The sequence below is a fragment of the Vespula pensylvanica genome, chromosome 18, assembly GCF_014466175.1.
Source record: "Vespula pensylvanica isolate Volc-1 chromosome 18, ASM1446617v1, whole genome shotgun sequence".
NCBI lineage: Eukaryota > Metazoa > Arthropoda > Insecta > Hymenoptera > Vespidae > Vespula > Vespula pensylvanica.
The window spans coordinates 1,817,842-1,834,599 of record NC_057702.1 but is presented as its reverse complement, the minus strand read 5'-3'; the positions used below and the strand labels follow the sequence as shown (position 1 = coordinate 1,834,599).

The 16,758-nt window shown below is 31.0% G+C and overlaps 1 protein-coding gene and 1 long non-coding RNA gene across 4 annotated transcripts in view; one reads left to right on the top strand and one right to left on the bottom strand.

Annotated features, from left to right (window-relative positions):
* The window catches only part of LOC122635624 (laminin subunit alpha-1), a 93,401-nt gene extending 76,908 nt beyond the window's left edge, over positions 1 to 16,493 (top strand). For all 3 annotated transcript variants that reach the window (XM_043826031.1, XM_043826032.1, XM_043826033.1), the window contains 30 exons: positions 4,966 to 5,072; positions 5,183 to 5,366; positions 5,583 to 5,938; positions 6,069 to 6,266; positions 6,379 to 6,549; positions 6,612 to 6,775; positions 6,845 to 6,979; positions 7,057 to 7,312; positions 7,459 to 7,630; positions 7,743 to 7,964; positions 8,039 to 8,292; positions 8,484 to 8,595; positions 8,690 to 8,834; positions 8,920 to 9,229; positions 9,299 to 9,459; positions 9,744 to 9,882; positions 11,096 to 11,336; positions 11,422 to 11,595; positions 11,661 to 11,827; positions 11,900 to 12,058; positions 12,139 to 12,287; positions 12,374 to 12,661; positions 12,747 to 12,915; positions 13,025 to 13,444; positions 13,537 to 13,725; positions 13,820 to 14,154; positions 14,227 to 14,533; positions 14,631 to 15,069; positions 15,139 to 15,507; positions 15,596 to 16,493. In XM_043826031.1, coding sequence (XP_043681966.1) covers positions 4,966 to 5,072; positions 5,183 to 5,366; positions 5,583 to 5,938; positions 6,069 to 6,266; positions 6,379 to 6,549; positions 6,612 to 6,775; positions 6,845 to 6,979; positions 7,057 to 7,312; positions 7,459 to 7,630; positions 7,743 to 7,964; positions 8,039 to 8,292; positions 8,484 to 8,595; positions 8,690 to 8,834; positions 8,920 to 9,229; positions 9,299 to 9,459; positions 9,744 to 9,882; positions 11,096 to 11,336; positions 11,422 to 11,595; positions 11,661 to 11,827; positions 11,900 to 12,058; positions 12,139 to 12,287; positions 12,374 to 12,661; positions 12,747 to 12,915; positions 13,025 to 13,444; positions 13,537 to 13,725; positions 13,820 to 14,154; positions 14,227 to 14,533; positions 14,631 to 15,069; positions 15,139 to 15,507; positions 15,596 to 15,738 — 6,635 coding nt within the window. In that variant the 3' untranslated portion in view covers positions 15,739 to 16,493. The remainder of the gene's footprint in view (positions 1 to 4,965; positions 5,073 to 5,182; positions 5,367 to 5,582; positions 5,939 to 6,068; positions 6,267 to 6,378; positions 6,550 to 6,611; positions 6,776 to 6,844; positions 6,980 to 7,056; positions 7,313 to 7,458; positions 7,631 to 7,742; positions 7,965 to 8,038; positions 8,293 to 8,483; positions 8,596 to 8,689; positions 8,835 to 8,919; positions 9,230 to 9,298; positions 9,460 to 9,743; positions 9,883 to 11,095; positions 11,337 to 11,421; positions 11,596 to 11,660; positions 11,828 to 11,899; positions 12,059 to 12,138; positions 12,288 to 12,373; positions 12,662 to 12,746; positions 12,916 to 13,024; positions 13,445 to 13,536; positions 13,726 to 13,819; positions 14,155 to 14,226; positions 14,534 to 14,630; positions 15,070 to 15,138; positions 15,508 to 15,595) is intronic.
* On the bottom strand, positions 6,004 to 7,235 carry LOC122635626. Its single transcript, XR_006328716.1, has 2 exons — positions 7,097 to 7,235; positions 6,004 to 7,011 (listed from the first exon to the last, which is right to left on the bottom strand). It is a non-coding gene; the product is annotated as an uncharacterized LOC122635626 (long non-coding RNA).
* Positions 16,494 to 16,758: the final 265 nt, after the last annotated feature.

The following is a 16,758-nucleotide window of genomic DNA, read 5'->3' as shown; positions in this document are numbered from 1 at the left end:
AATTGGAAAAAATCTCAACAATTGATGGAAAGAAACGAGTAAAAGCTGTATATGTTACTACATTACCGAAGAGCTGCATGTATTACCGCGTAGTATATTCTTTAATGGGATGATGGCGATCGTTCTCTTCAAATCATGAAATAATTGATGATATGCCTCGATGTTCCAATTTGAGATCTTCTTTCCTATTCCAAGTTGTCGATCTGATACAGCGAATATATCTGAAATCAAATTACATAGATTTTATAATTAAAATACGTAATAAAATATTTTATATTCTAAATAAATTTTTAAGAAATCTGTCCTTACTTGTTCCGTTGAGAAGTCTTCACTCGTCCAGGACACAATTCGTACTAATCGTAAGAATGTTCTTTTCACCTCTGCGTACCGCCCCTCGTTCGATCTTATATGATACAATATTTTTGTTTGTGTACACTCCAAGGACCAATTTCCTGGAATTGCGGCAAATGTGAGAGCACGTAGCCAATTGTTCACATCGGGCTTACTCATCCGTGAAAATTCCTGGAACTTCGTAGGCTATATGTTTGTTATTCTTCTCCGAGTGTTACCTATCTCTCTGTATTACGTCACGCGTCTCTCTGTTCCTTAAAAAAAAAATAAACATACCAGCACGTAAACGAAAGTGAACGTGTATAAACGTGTTTGTCTGTATGAAATGAATAAATATATATGCTATGGATATTTAAATATACGTTTAATGATATGTGAAAAAAATAAATGTATATATATATATGTGTGTGTGTGTGTGTTTGTGTATGTATATATATGTATATATAAGCAGCATATGTATATATATGTATATACATATAGTAATAATGAGTATAATGTGTATACATTCTATAAACGTTAATTATTTATATATAATATAAAATGAAATCATATACATAATCATATATATATATAATAAATTATTTATTATTTGCTAATAAGCCTTGAATTATCCAATTCTTTGTTATACTTGATTTTAATATACGCGTATTATACTCATGTGTGTGTGTGTGTATGTGTCGTGTGTATATGTGATATCATATGACATACATATACATATATACTCATTCGAAAATGGAATATAACACAAAATTCGATGTTTCAACACAAATTAATAATCAATTAATAATTAAAGCATCGTTAATAAACAAGATAATTACCTGTATCGTGAAAATGAAGCTGAACAATCAAAAAAGTTATTGTGTAGTAAATTTTACAGGAGACGCCAAACGATCGATTTCTTTTTTCGCAGATATTTCTTGAACACTATTTTGCCTTGATCTGCACATGACACATGTAAGAAAGCGTGTTTTAAGGAATCGATTGATATATTGGAAAAGAGTCTACATTAAAAAAAATTATACTAATTACTTATAATTAAGAGCACGACGAAACACCGTGCAACTACCGGAGAAAACAAAAACGAAATGGCGTAAGCATTACCGGCAACGAAAGTAATTAGGCCCCGCCCCTTACCCACTTTACCCGCGAAAAATTAAAAATTTATTTTTCTGACTATTATTATAAATTAAAAAATAAAATAAATTATCGTGGCATGTTAATTATTGAAAATTTGCATTATTAGAATCATAAAAGTTAATAACTATTGTTTAATTAAATAATTAACGAAACTTAATTCTTATTATATGTACATTACTTCACACCCACACATTCTTAACTTGCTATCGTAAGTCAAAAGTATATATATAATTATTACATAAAATAATGAAATAATTAATTTCTATATATACAATATATATATATATATATATATATTTACGTAAATATTCTCTATACATTTAATACGTGATAAGATTTTTTATTTATAAACGTCTAATAATTTTTAATTAAAAATTTTTTATGATTTATCTACTACGTGTACTTTGAAATTCAAGGCACGAGATCATCTCTCCATTTTTCTTTTTGTCTCCTTGCACATTTAAAACTTTTATTATAATAAAAAATTAACGATTAGAACAAAAATTAAATTTTCTTATACTTTTTAATACATAATCTCGAGCATATTATAATCTCATTTACTTCACTGATACAATTTAGCTTCTGATTGGTCGTAATCTAGATGCTGTGAAATAAAACTCTCTGATTGGTTCACTGTGTAAAAAAGAAAAAGAAAAGAAGTGCAATGAATTTCTTGAATTTTAAGAAAAATAATTCACATTAATAGGCAATTAACATTCGTATAAGAATTTGTTTAAAACATTTCAAGTGATTCATTTGTACATATATACTATACGTAGGACAATAATTTAATCTCAACAGTATACTAAGCTGAATAAATTCGATGTAATATATTATAACCTAATATATTCATAGGTAAGATATGCTCTCATGTCGATTTTTTCAATATAAAATGAAATTAATTTTGTTAATTCAATATATTGTTCTATTTAAATATAACTCTTATTGTTATTATTAATTTATGTAATAAAATTTTTATTTGTATTAACATAATACTTATTTTAGCATGGAAGAACACCATAAATCTTCTTTATCGACTGTGTAATTTTACGGCTTTGAATAGGTAATTAGCTTAATATTATCGTCTTATACTGATATCATCTAAGAAGTTTAATTAGAGATGTGGAGTCATTAAGTCTTTTTTCGATTTTGCAAGATATGTTATAGATATCGAAAGTATTTAATGATTACAATCAGGTAATTACTTTAATTATTTTTCGTTAGAAGCAACGATATATAAATTAAAAAGAAAGATAAACTCAATGATGAAAGCAAGATTTTTTTATCAAGCTGCATTATAAAAGGAAAGTTAAGATTTTAATTAATTATTATTAATTTACGTATTTATCTTTCTAAAAAGATATTACTATACTACACATTTAACTGTTTATATAATTAAAAAAATCTATATATATGTATATGTATGTATGTCTGTGTATATGTAGATACTCTAGATTTTACTAATGAGCTATTGTATTAGTATTAAACTCCATGTGCTATAAAACGAAGAAATGTAGAATCATTAAGTTTTAATGAACGATCTCACAGCAAGGAAGTCACGTGAGATTGAACGATGATCGGAATTTGTCGCGATTAAGTTTCCACAGCAAGTTTCGTTACGAGAATAGATGCTTGAATAGCTCGAAGGGATTAGAGAAACGCGAGATCATTATTTATGCCTTAGCTCGGCGCTATACGACCTGTGCTTGTTGCATCTTACGTCTACCTGTTTAAATTTATCATACGTCATGAGCTCGGCTGCGTGCCACCTCGACTTTTGCAGTAACGAGCTTCTCTAATTTTTGCATGACCAATGTGAGTTAAATTCTTTTTTATAATCGCAATGATATATATTTGTTATTTCTTCAAATAAAATTAAATAAATTTTTCGTACTATCGTAAAAAAATATATGTAATTATTAACTATTAATTAAAATTAAAATTATATATACATAAGAATTAATATTATTTGTATTAGATCAGTATTTTTTATATCATATTTTTATGAACAATCAATATTTCAAGGGAATTAATTCCAACAAGTATTAAGATCATTTTGATAAGCATGAACACGTAGACGAGAATGAAAAGAGAGTAGGATCGAACACGCAGTATGTTGTGTAGACTGTAGATTATTCAGATTGAAATTCGCTCGGTCGGACGGATCGGTGGCTATTAGCGTGCGTAACGTCGTTGTTGCTCGTTAAGCTAATAAATTAAACGAGCCGCGTGGACGAGCGTTATAATTACGACGATGTCACACCATACGTAGTTCGCGCCTCGATGCCGATTATCCTTTGGACGACACATCGTCCTGTCTCCTGTCCTTTGAAATCGCCCGAGTGTTGATCATTTTCAATCTTTTTACTTTCACGTTAATCGACATTCCGATCATATCGTTTTTCTTCGTTATCTTGTATTTTTAGATCTACCTTATATTTATCTAATGAATTCACGTTACGTTTAATATTATTTATTTATTTCATTGAAGCTGTGTAATGATAAGAATATCCTTGGATATTGATTAATTTCAAGTAGAATTTGATTTAATAGGAGGTAGTTTTAATTAATGATTAATTGACAATTAACTTTTATAAGGATATATACAACTTTAAATAACACTTTTACAAATGATATTTCAATTATGAATTTACTTCTGCAAAGATATTATAACTATAAAATAACTTGTACAAGGATATTGTAATTCCTATAAATAATTATATATATTATATCGATCTATCTATTAGATAAATCAATCATTGAGTTAGAATGTCAATAAAATCAATAAATTTTCATTTTATTATCCAGTAATACGAGCTATTGTTTTTCATGGCCGAATGGATAATACATAAATATACATGGAAATAAATCGTCCCTCATTTTCGTCGAAGTCCAAGATCTCATTTGAATACAATGCTTGTATATACTTCGTATGTCCGACGCATCACTAATTGCGAAATGCGATCGATTGATGTGGATCGTCGCAACGACGAAATTCGTCCGGTTAATTTTACGCGTGCGGATTCGCGTCGAGAACGACGCGGATTTATCGTTTCGGGGCGGTGACGCGAAGAGAAAACGAGATCCTACTAGAAATTGATTGAATATTTATGAAGCTTGCGTATTGATTTATACCTAAAACGTTTCAGAGTTACTTTCATGAATATATTATTATCACGATCGATCTAAAGATTTAAATCATTCGAGCTTTACATCGTTTTGCTGACATGAAACTTTATGAATAATTATGAAATCGTTAGATTCTAAGGTGCCGATAAAAGAAGTGAATAGAATTCTTCGGATTCTAAGAATATTATTACTGTTATGCAACGTGTTTATCGGTGATCATACATTATATTAAACAACAAAAAATTATTTTTCATTGCATGTTGTACACTTATGAATAATGAATAGCAATGTGTTATACATACATACATATATAAATATATATATACTTTCTTATTTCTATTTCAACAGGATGTCGTTGCAACATGATAGGTTCGATCAGTTCGACATGTGACATAGTAACTGGTCAATGTCAATGCAAATCTCACATAATCGGTAGACAGTGCGATCAATGTCAGGTGAGTTCTTTTTTTTTCTTTTTTTTTTCTTCTTTTTAAAAAAACATAAGTTCAGAAACTACAACTTGTTTCGTAAGATCTATTTGTATCGACTTGAAATTTCATCGCAGTCAGATTACTGGGGCTTGACAACAGGAACAGGATGTGCTCCATGCAATTGCGATCCCATCGGATCTTTTAATTCTTCCTGCCAACAAAATACAGGAATATGTTATTGTAGATCTGGCGTGGCTGGTCCACGTTGTGATACTTGTCTCTCTGGTTATTATGGTTTCTCGTCGAATGGATGTCAACGTGAGTTATATTCAAAAATATTTAATTTTTATTTATTTATTATATTAATGTGTAATGTAAGTTAAATTTTATTATCAGCCTAAATTATCTAATTTTTATTTGTTTATTATATAACTATTTATAGCTTAATAATTTGTATATCTGATAATAATTCGAAGGCACTTTCTGCAACGTCACTACGATCATTCTAACACTATTTTTATTTTAATCGGAAAGGATGCGATACCTGTGTGAGACCAGGACATATTTGTGATCCCGACACAGGACGTTGTGTATGTCCAAGCTTGACCTACGGTGAACACTGTGATCGATGTAGACCAGGTTCATGGAACTTGATTCCAGGAATTGGCTGCAAGCCATGCGCTTGCACCTTAGGCTCGATGAGATCTCAGTGCGATCATCGAGGTCAGTGCGTTTGCAGGATCGGCTACGATGGTCTTAGATGCGAGAGATGTGCTAAAGGTTACTATGGTTATCCAAGATGTCGTCCTTGTGGATGCGACGCTGCTGGAATTCTCTCTTGTGATGGAGAGATCTGTGATTGCAATGAAAATGGGCAATGTTCGTGCAAGGTACATTTTCATATAAAAATATTTAATCGTAATAATTATACGATTATAAAAAGCAATAAAGTTAATAAAAAGTTTATTACAATTTTATTTCGAATTCGATATGATTTTTTCACATTTGTGTCTGAATTAGGAAAATGTCGTTGGCAGACAATGTAATCGATGCAAGAATGGTACCTTCGGCCTAGCAAAAGATAATCCGAAAGGTTGTACCGAATGCTTTTGCTTTGGTAGAAGCAAACATTGTCAACAGGCTGGTTTCAGTTGGGGATTGAGAAGAATTAAAAAACCTAGGACCCTTTTTATTAACGAATCGGTCAACGATATTATGGTAAGCCAAAAAATGATTGTCGTTATATTATTATTAAAATTATATGTATATATATATATATATATATATATATATATATATATATATGCATATACGTGTGCATCCGTTTTAGATCACCGATTCAGGCTCAACAGCAGTTTTTGTTTACTCGAATAATGAATTAGATGTCATTAATGGTTTAACAATAATTCCTAACATTGAAGGAGACGTTATACTTCCAGCTAATTTGTATTATAATTATCATCTTTATTGGAAACTTCCGGAAACGTTTTTACGCGACAAGGTAATATTTGATCATAATTTCATGAAAAGAAAAATTCTACGACTTTTCATCTGAAATTCAAGGTTGCATCTTATGGTGGATTATTACGTTTTGCTACGTCAACTGATGGTGGTATATCATTGAGATCGGCACATAAATATCCACTTGTACAACTACAAGGAAACGATAGGATCATCCTAGAATATTATTTGCACTCGCCTGTTAAAGATAATCGCTATGAAGTCAGGTATGACGGTAATGATCTATTCAATGTGACAAGAAACTTCACGTAGTAAAGCGGTATATTCCTTTGTAGATTTCACGAGTCTTTATGGCAATTACACGGCAGACCAGATTACAAAGTTACCAGAGAGGTTTTGATGGTCGCTTTACAGAATGTGCAACGTATCTTCATAAAAGCCACAGACAATGCGGACTTTACGAAGACGACGTAAGCTAGCAATACCATTTGACGGGTCCAATCTGAAATATTAAGATTATTCTAATCGTGCAAAATGTTTTTGTTAGCCTTCTGGAAGCATCTTTGGAAGCTGCAGTATTAACTCACACTCATTCTCCACCATTGGCAAGTGGCGTTGAGATTTGTCAATGTCCTCCGGAATATAACGGCACATCTTGCCAAGATCCAAGTATAGGCTTCTATAGATCGTATGAAAACACAACCGTCACGTCCACTATAGTAATCGATCTTGTCGGACAAGCTAGGCGTTGTCAGTGCAGCGGTAGATCAGAGATATGTGACAGAGAGACGGGATATTGTCAAGTGAGTGACTAAGATATTCTCTAACTGCTTGTCTTACATAACGAAGCGTGTAATCGTAAACACGTGCATACATGTACAAGCATGTTGTGCGTGTATGTGTATAAACCTGGATAATGTTTCATAGATATCTATGTTCTTCTTCGTAGAATTGCAGAGGCAATACTATCGGTCCAAGATGCGAGATTTGTGCAGATAGCTTTTATGGACATCCTGAGATCGGTGGCTGCAAACCTTGTCCCTGTCCACAGGTTGATAAAAGATTCTCAAGTAGCTGTGTCGTTCGCGCTGATAGTGAGCCGATTTGTCACTGCAAGCCTGGTTGGTAACTCATGATTTAAATAAAATAAATTGATGTAAATAAACGTAGATAGAGAATAAAGAATATATAATCAACCATGATCGTCAACTATTCTTTTTCAATCGATCACAGGTTACACCGGCAGAATGTGCGAACGATGTACTCACAATTATTACGGTTTCCCTAATCTACCTGGTGGCCAATGCATACCATGCAATTGCAATTTAGCAGGTAGTACTAGCGATAAATGCGATGAAAAAACAGGACAATGCAATTGCAGACCAGGTTCAACTGGAAGAGATTGTTCTCAATGTACAGCTTATCGTCACGTCTATATCGACAACGTTTGCACGTGTAAGTGATACGAGAATATTGATTTGATTTCTCATTGATATTCATCTTATTACTTTGATATTAACGATTTTCAGCATGTAACGACAACTGCACCGGAATTTTATTGGACGACGTCGATACGATGATGGAAGAACTTGCAGCTGGAACATCTCACATCGCTGATGGTTACGTACCTCCTCCCTGGGAGGAACTAACTTACATCGAATCGAATACGAGTTTTCTACTAGACCAGTTGAAGCTGCAAAGCCAGCTTAAGCAGAGAATGAAGAACGTGCCCTGGTACGAATACAAAAAGCTCATGAAAAACGCTGAAACTTTGTTAAGAAATGTACGTACTTAACTGACCAGTGTTTTAAAGTATGAGAAACACTTTTTAGTTAGATTAATTGATGATAGAGTATATGATTGAAAGAGAGACAATTTCTTTCTATTTTCTTTTTTTTTTCTTTCATTCATAATAGGAATTTTCTTTATACATTCTCGTTGATATCAGAAAGGAGATCTTTCGTTTCTTTACAGGCAAACGATCATACTAATCGTGGCAATTTGTGGAAGAACAAGTCGAATGATCTGAAAAACAACATTTTCAGTGCACAAATTGAGATCAGAAATCTTTACGAAAGTATCAAAGGTATCGTATGTCTAAATTCTTTTTTTTTTTTTTTTGAAGGGAATTAATTTGTTGTCTCCTGTGTATTGTTTGATTAATCTTATCGTTCTTTTAGAAACTATATCACGATTAAATTCTTATGGTGATGATAACAAAAAGATTGAAATCAAAAAAGCCTTGGAAACGGCGAGGACGATACTGCACGATTTAAAGAACGTGAATTTACCAAAGAAAACTGCGAAGATTCAAGATTTTATCAAGTAAGCAATTGCAATTCTTTCTTTGCAATTATTACTTTTTATTTCCCTCAAATTATAAAAAGACAAATTTTTATTTGGTACATAGAAACGCTAAAGAGTATGTCGAATGGTTAAATTCAGTCTGCAACTCAACGGAACCGATAATGATAGCTCAAGAAGACACTGATGATTTCACTTTGAAGTTGAATGATATGAAAAAGATTTTGGAAGAAACAATGGAGATTTTATTTACTTACGATGGTCTTTATAAAGACATTAATAAAACATACGTGGAATTCGAAAATTATTGTAATCGAATTACTGCATTGGCAAAAGAGATCGATGCGATGAACGATGGAAAACAATTGATTGATGAAGCAAGAGAATTCATTATTAACACACAGAATGATCTTCAAGTTAGTATGATTGAGAATTTAAATTGATCGAGTTTAAACGAGCAGATATTGCAATGTATATTTTTTTAGAATCTTCCAGATCTGAAAAAGAAATTATCTTTTTGGACCGATGAATTACGTGTGAAAGAAGAAATATTATACAGATTAAATTACGAATACAATGATAAATACGTCATTCCAGCGATCGAACATGCGAAGAATTTGTCAAATTATGTGGATGATTACGTTAGGTACGAAAATCATTTTTTTTTTATTTTTTCTATAAGTTCTTTTTTTCATATTACTCGCGTTATCTAAATGTGAATCAACCCTTAACTGATAAGATCGAATAATTTAAAAATCATACGTGCGAAATTGATTCAAATGTTTAATATTGTAGTAATAGCAATATATTCAAGTAATTTTCGTCTTATCGGTAAAGAGTTCATTATTTTCAAACAATATATTTTATGCTACTTTGTGTAATCGATGCTCGATGACTTGATAAAGTGCAACTCGCGTTTCTGCCAAGCAGTCTGTTTTCGGAGACACGCGACATAGCGGCTAGCCCGCTGAAGGCGAGTCAAGCTTACAAGAACATCGTTGATAGCTTGACAAGAGCTAAAGATACTGCGTTAATGGCAAAAGAGACAGCTGAAAATACGAATTCTCAGGTAACAACATTCCAAACATTTATTTAGTTATAGTTATTACGATTGAGCAATATATCGCATATTATTAATCTTTTATCCTTTATTTTAAATATATAAAATAAAATTTACATAATTATACTAAAAATTTGAATGATTTTATCACAATTATGTTTTTATTATGAAAGAAAAGAAAAACATTCAATATAAAAAATTATTAACAAAATCGATTTTATTATAACGATATTGTTTAAATATTTAAATAAATAAAGAATAAATTATACTTTAAAACGGTTTTTAAATCAAGTCTCTACGACTTTCCGTTCCGGAGATATCGCCTTTGAAAGATTTCCATTCATAAATTCATTCATAACAGCTGTTCGTAGTAATAGTAGTAGTAGTAGTAATTCGATCAGCTGGGATGCGTAAATTCTTGGAATTTATATAGGTCAGTGTGTCACCAGGCCAAATGAATGAAATTATGTAGGTCAGTGGGTCAACATAAACGTTTCCATTTATATAGGAATATCTCCGGAACTAAACGTCGTAGAGACTTGATTCAAATACCATTTTAAAGGAAAAAATATACCCTATTTTTTAACATATTGTTAATAATTAATTAACAATTTATTATAAACAATTTGTTATAAACAAATTCATAGAAATTAAATTCATCTTATTTTATCAAAGAAAAAGATTCAGATTACGACTGATTTATAAAATTACGTAAATTGATGAATAATTTATAAACAAATTATTTTGTTTATCGAAAAAAAAGATTCTTTTTTATATTGTTAATAGACCATGTTTTCCATTTACATGAGAATATCTTCGGATCTAAAAGTCGTAGAGACTTTAAACGAATATCGTTTTAAAGAATAGATTTTTCTCTGTTTTTTCAACTTATTGTTAATAATTAATAATTTTCATAAACAATTTCTATAAACGAATTTTTATGATTTAAATTAATTTTATTTTGCCAAAAAAAAAAAAATTCAATAATACACGATTTTCAATCATTTCAATTATTTCAAGACGAAATTTGCTATTAACACATAAATTTCGTGAAATTTGTGTCGAGTGTCACTCGACAATCATTGACTCACTTCTTCATCTTATTTATAGACTCATACATTGACTAATTACTTCGTAGACTTATTTTTTCTTTTCACTCATTGTTTGATTTAATAATTAATCATACTATGATGCTTAAATAATACAAAATTATTTTATATAGATTTTTCCAAACGGAAAACAATCAAAATCTATGTTGGACAACTCGATAGAAGTTCTACGTGATTCAACTGAACAATTAAAGAAAGCCAATGACATGAAGGAAACCGTCGAAGATTCGTCTAATAAAACAGAATTGCAGGAAGCTGCTGTGAAACTTTTAAAGAATACTTTAAACAATACTGGAATACGTGATAACAATATAAATGTGAAATTGAGAGAAGTCCAGAGTGAAAGCAAAGCGTGTAAGTAAATGCATGTAAATACTAAATAAAAATATTTTTACTTAAAAATATTCCTATGTAAAATTAATTTCTCTATCTTTTTCAGTGCAAGAAAAATTAGAACAAGTTATGCAAGACAATAATGAAGTTTCGGAATCACTGACCGACATGCAGAGACTAATCGATGACTACAAAAAAGGAATTTCTGATAGATTACAATCAAAGTTCCAAGATCTAAAGAGAGAAGGAGATTCGAAAATCAGTTTAGCCAGTGAAAAATGTAAAAATTTAAATAATTAATCGACTTTAATTCTTAATAAACTATATTATCAATTTCTATTCCAGTATCAGAAGCTTTGAGTAACATTAAGAAAGCAGATGCGAAGCTAATAAGTTTATCAAATGCTGCAGTGAAACGTAAAAGTATTTTCGACAAATGGAATGATACGTTAACATCAAAGCTACAAAATCTCAAAGACAAGATTGCAGAGGCTAGGAATACTGCTGAAGGAGTAATGATCATTGAAGAAAATCAAATATTCTTTATTTTCTAATTTTTTATCTAATCAATTTTAATCTTTTAGATTCGAATTTCCGTGAAATCGATGGAAGACAAAAAATGTATCAGATCCTATAGACCAACAACTCTTCAACCATCCTCAATGACAAATATAGTAATGACTTTTGCTATTCCTAATAATCGAAAAGAAGGATCTTTACTTTACCTGCCTAGCAGTATCAACGTACGTTCTTTTTAATCTGCATGTTTTATCAATTTTTATACTCCAAGTGACAAAGTTATTTTTTTTTTGTTATTTCATAGGATGATTTCATAGCTTTAGAAATGATCGATAGGAAAGTGAAATTTTTGTGGAATGTAGGAGGAGGTACAGGAATCTTAACACATCCTGAAATTATCGAAAGTGGTAAACTCAAAGAAGATAGATTTTGGTATCGCATTGAAGCTGAAAGGTAGACAAATCTTTTTAAAAAATATAATTGTCTTTCAACCTTATCTAAATCCTTTACTTTATCTACTCTTTTTCTAATTTTTATAGAATAAGAAACGTTGGTAAGCTCAGTGTTCGAAAACAATCTTCTACATCTGGGAGGTATCTTCCTGTGATGAACTCAACGAATCCAGAATATGGACGATTCGATGTCATCAGTATGGATCGTGTTTGGTTAGGAGGCATACCAGAATCTCAAAGAAGACCTGTTGAAGTCAGTGCTGTTAATGGTTTACCTGCTTGTGTTCATCAGGTCATTCTTGATGGAAAACCTATTGGTTTATGGAACTTTGTTACAACTGCACCAGACATGGCCTGTGAAGCTTGCATGGAAGGGTAATTATTAGAAATAAATGACTATTTCTTTTGAAATTGCATGATGATGAACATTTTCTTATTAATTTATTTTTTTATGAAATAGAACTGAAGATATCAGGGATGACATAGCTTATAGCTTCAATGGTGAAGGCTATGCTGTTAGAAATAAAGTATCTTCTGGTCCTTACAACAAATATACGTTTGGGGTCTCTATCAGTTTCCGTACATACGATGAAAATGCTTTAATCTTCTTAGCAATTAATGAAAATAATGTACGTATATTTTAGAATACATACATACATACATATGTGTATACTTACAAAGTCCCAAAAATGAAATTTCTTCTCTACTTGTTTAAATTTGTTTAAATCCAATCGATAGAATCAACATATCATGATATTTCTTCGAGAAGGAAGAGTCATTCTTCACGTCGGCTATGGTGGTAATGTTAGTATGGAGATGTCCTCCACTTACAAATACAATAATGGTAATTGGACAACGGTAGATGCCTTTAGACAATATCAGTTACGTAAAAGTATTGAGAAATGTAGCTTAAACGTTGGTGAAGAAAATGATAAGAAGATAGGAGCGCCAACACCTCAGCCTAAGAAAGAAGATATTCCAGATTTAGCACAAGCTAAATATTATTTCGGTGGTGTACCACCTAGTTTTAGAGCTGAAAATATAATACTACCATCTCAAGTATCATTTCTTGGTTGTATGTCTAATATTATCGTACAAGAAGGCTATGATCCTATGGTTGAACAGTATTATGGCGTTGAACCAACTTGTGCAAACAAGGTTATTATTTGAAAAAAATAGTTTTACTCTAATTAATTAATTAATTAATTATTTATTTATTATTATGTTCATGAATTATAATTATATTTTAGCCACTAAGAATAGTAGGATTTTATGGAAATGGCTATCTCGAACATTCCTCCTACACTTTACGTAAAATAAGTTCATCTATGAGTTTCTCATTCAGAACTCTACAAGAAGAAACTCTTCTATTGTTATCCACGTTCCAAGGTCAAGAAGAAAAATTGTACAGTCCACAAGTCATTAATGAGGATATAACGGTAATAATTTTTTGATCATTTTATTCAATGAATTTTTTTCCGAGAATCTACTCACTCATTAATACATATCTGTTTTTTCTTTTTTTCTTTTTAGAGAGAAAATTATTATTCCGTCTGTGTGATGAAGGGACAAGTCGAAGTACGATTAAACGCTGGCAAAGGAGAGCTTATTCTTAGATCTAATAATACTGTCAATGATGGGAGATATCATACTGTTACAATTATTAAAAAAAGAAAGGAAGTTGAATTGAGAATCGATGATGCTTATCAAAGTACTGGGAGATTACCTAGCAGTGCAGCTATTAAAGCGTCTGATTCTAACGGTGGCCTCTTCTTTGGTGGACTTCCAGCTTTGATTAATAATACAAAAATGGTGACTACTAAGATTCCTCTTTATGGTGCAATTAAAGATGCTATCTTCAATGATGAGTAAGTTCTCTATAGCAAATTTTAAAAACAAAATATTTTACAAAATTCATATTAAATAATTTTTTCATTTAGAATCCTAAGATTCGACGAAGTCACATCGTTTGATCACGCACTGATTGGTCGACCTGGACCTAGCATGGGTAAAGATCTTCCTAATTACACACCTTCTGCTTCATTGTCAAGAGGAATGTCTACTCAGCCTGAGGGTTGTCAAAAGGTTCCATATTACTCTTTGGAACCGGGAGCATTAAAATTTGGTGACAAATCACACAGCCATACTCAACTCTATTTAAACTTCAAAAAATTCTGGGAAAAAAAATATACCATTGAGTTTGACTTTAGGACTTATTATCCCAATGGTCTATTATTTATTACACCGGTAAAATGATTAAAGAATGAAATAATAAATTGTGAAATATTTTTTTTAAGAAATACAATTAAACACTTGTTTTCTTTTTTTTTTTATTGATTTATAGGGACTTAGATTAAAGCATTATTTGATGATCGTTATTAGAGATGGACAACTTTTGCTTCTTGTCAAATGCAAGCAGAAAAAAGAAATCTTGTTCAAGACGCCATTCAACGATGGAAATTGGCATCATGTTGTATTGAGTCACGATGAAAGAAGACTGACACTTGTTGTAGATACTCAAACCCCTCGTACGATCAAAGTACCTAAAAAGATTGGATTAGCTCCGATGATGTATATTGGTGGATTACCAGAAAGTGGTACTCCATTACCAGAACAAATTGTGGTGAAATTGGAGACTTTAAAGGGATGTATAAGAGGCTTAAGAGTTAATGGAAATATCTATGACATGGTCGGTTCCACCAGTCGAGCTTATAATGTCGGTCAATGCTTTCCTAGTGTAGAAAGTGGAGCTTATTTTCAAGATGAAGCTTACGCAATTTACAGTAAGTTTGAATTCACGTTTAATAGACATCATGAACGTATACGTTGTAAGAATTTTTGTGCTTTCACAGAAAGAAATTTTGAATTAGGAGCTGTACTAGAACTTCAACTAGAATTTAGAACTTCAGAATTATCAGGAGTTTTGCTTTCGATAACTGCTCCTAGTGGCTCTCCATCCTTATCCTTGGAATTGAACAATGGCAAAGTAATTATGTCTGGTGATTTGGGAGATAGTAATCCATTGTACGTGGAGCAACGATTTCCTAGTCCATATGCTATCTGTGACAATCGTTGGCATCGTATTCAAGCTGTTTATAACGATGAAGAATTAGCATTAAAAGTTGACGATCTAGATCAAAAATATGGATTGCCTACTAATGTTAATTATCATTTCATGGAATCCACGACTTTAGGTCCCCTTTATATCGGTGGTTTACCAGGTAGTCAAAAATATAATTTTATCAACGACGTTAAATTACTCGAAAAATTTTAATACACCATATATTAATTATATATTAATATTTTTAGCTTCAGCTATGAAAGGAACGTTACTCACGCGAGATCATTTCAATGGATGCATAAGAAACGTAATGATAGGAGGAGAAAGACGAGATTGGACAGATATGGCTGAACTGCATAATATACACTTGAGTTCTTGCCCGATACAATGATGTAACACATATTAGATGCAAATTTGAAGTGCATCGAATCAATCCAAAGACTGTTACGAGGCAGACGCGCAACATAGTGACGAATATTCTTATGAATCCTTTGATAAATAATCGTTAAATACACAGATAAGTGCCATAACGCGACAAAGGGATTAGTAATCCTTAAGACGTAAGACTTAGTGAAGCCAAAAGATGCTAAAATATAAAATCTATTAAGCTCTAAAGTTAGTAGGAAACTTGATAACAGTCTGCGTTTAGAAAACATGGCACAAAAGCTCGTCACACAATATCCACAATTGTGAAAACAGCAATTTTAAGAAACTATATATATATGTAAGTAAACAAATCACTACCCAGTGTTGGACAATATTTAATTTAATTAACGATTAAATGTTTACTTATATTAATATTGGTGTTTTAAACAATTATATAAATTAATCGATAAATATATAAATTATTTGAATCATTTTATTCTACATACACAATATGATTACAAAATTATGTCGAACGTTACTTGACACGAGTTCTGTAAAATTAGTCAAGAGTGTCACTTGACGATCATTTTATGTCTTATCGTAGAATCGTCCATTGACGAGCTTCTTTGAAGACCATTAAATTTTTTAAATGTTTTATTATACAAAGCAGAATCATTGACTAACTACTTCGTATATATAGAATCATTTATCATTTCTTTTTAAATGTTAATAAGAGATTAAGAAAAATATGTAATAACGCAAATATTTATTTCATGGCAATGAGAACTTAAATTGTTAATTATTAATCTAAGTAATGATTAAATTACCAATTTAATCTTTAATTGCGATCGATAATTAAATATTTTCAATGTAATCATTAATCACTAATTAAATTAAATAATACAGAACACTGCCACTGCCATATAGAATAATTACAAATACATTATAGAATAGACATATTGTACATCAGTATTTAAAGCTATTATTTATTACCAATGATTTATACATACATGTAATTATGATTTCAATTAAGCATACTCAATGC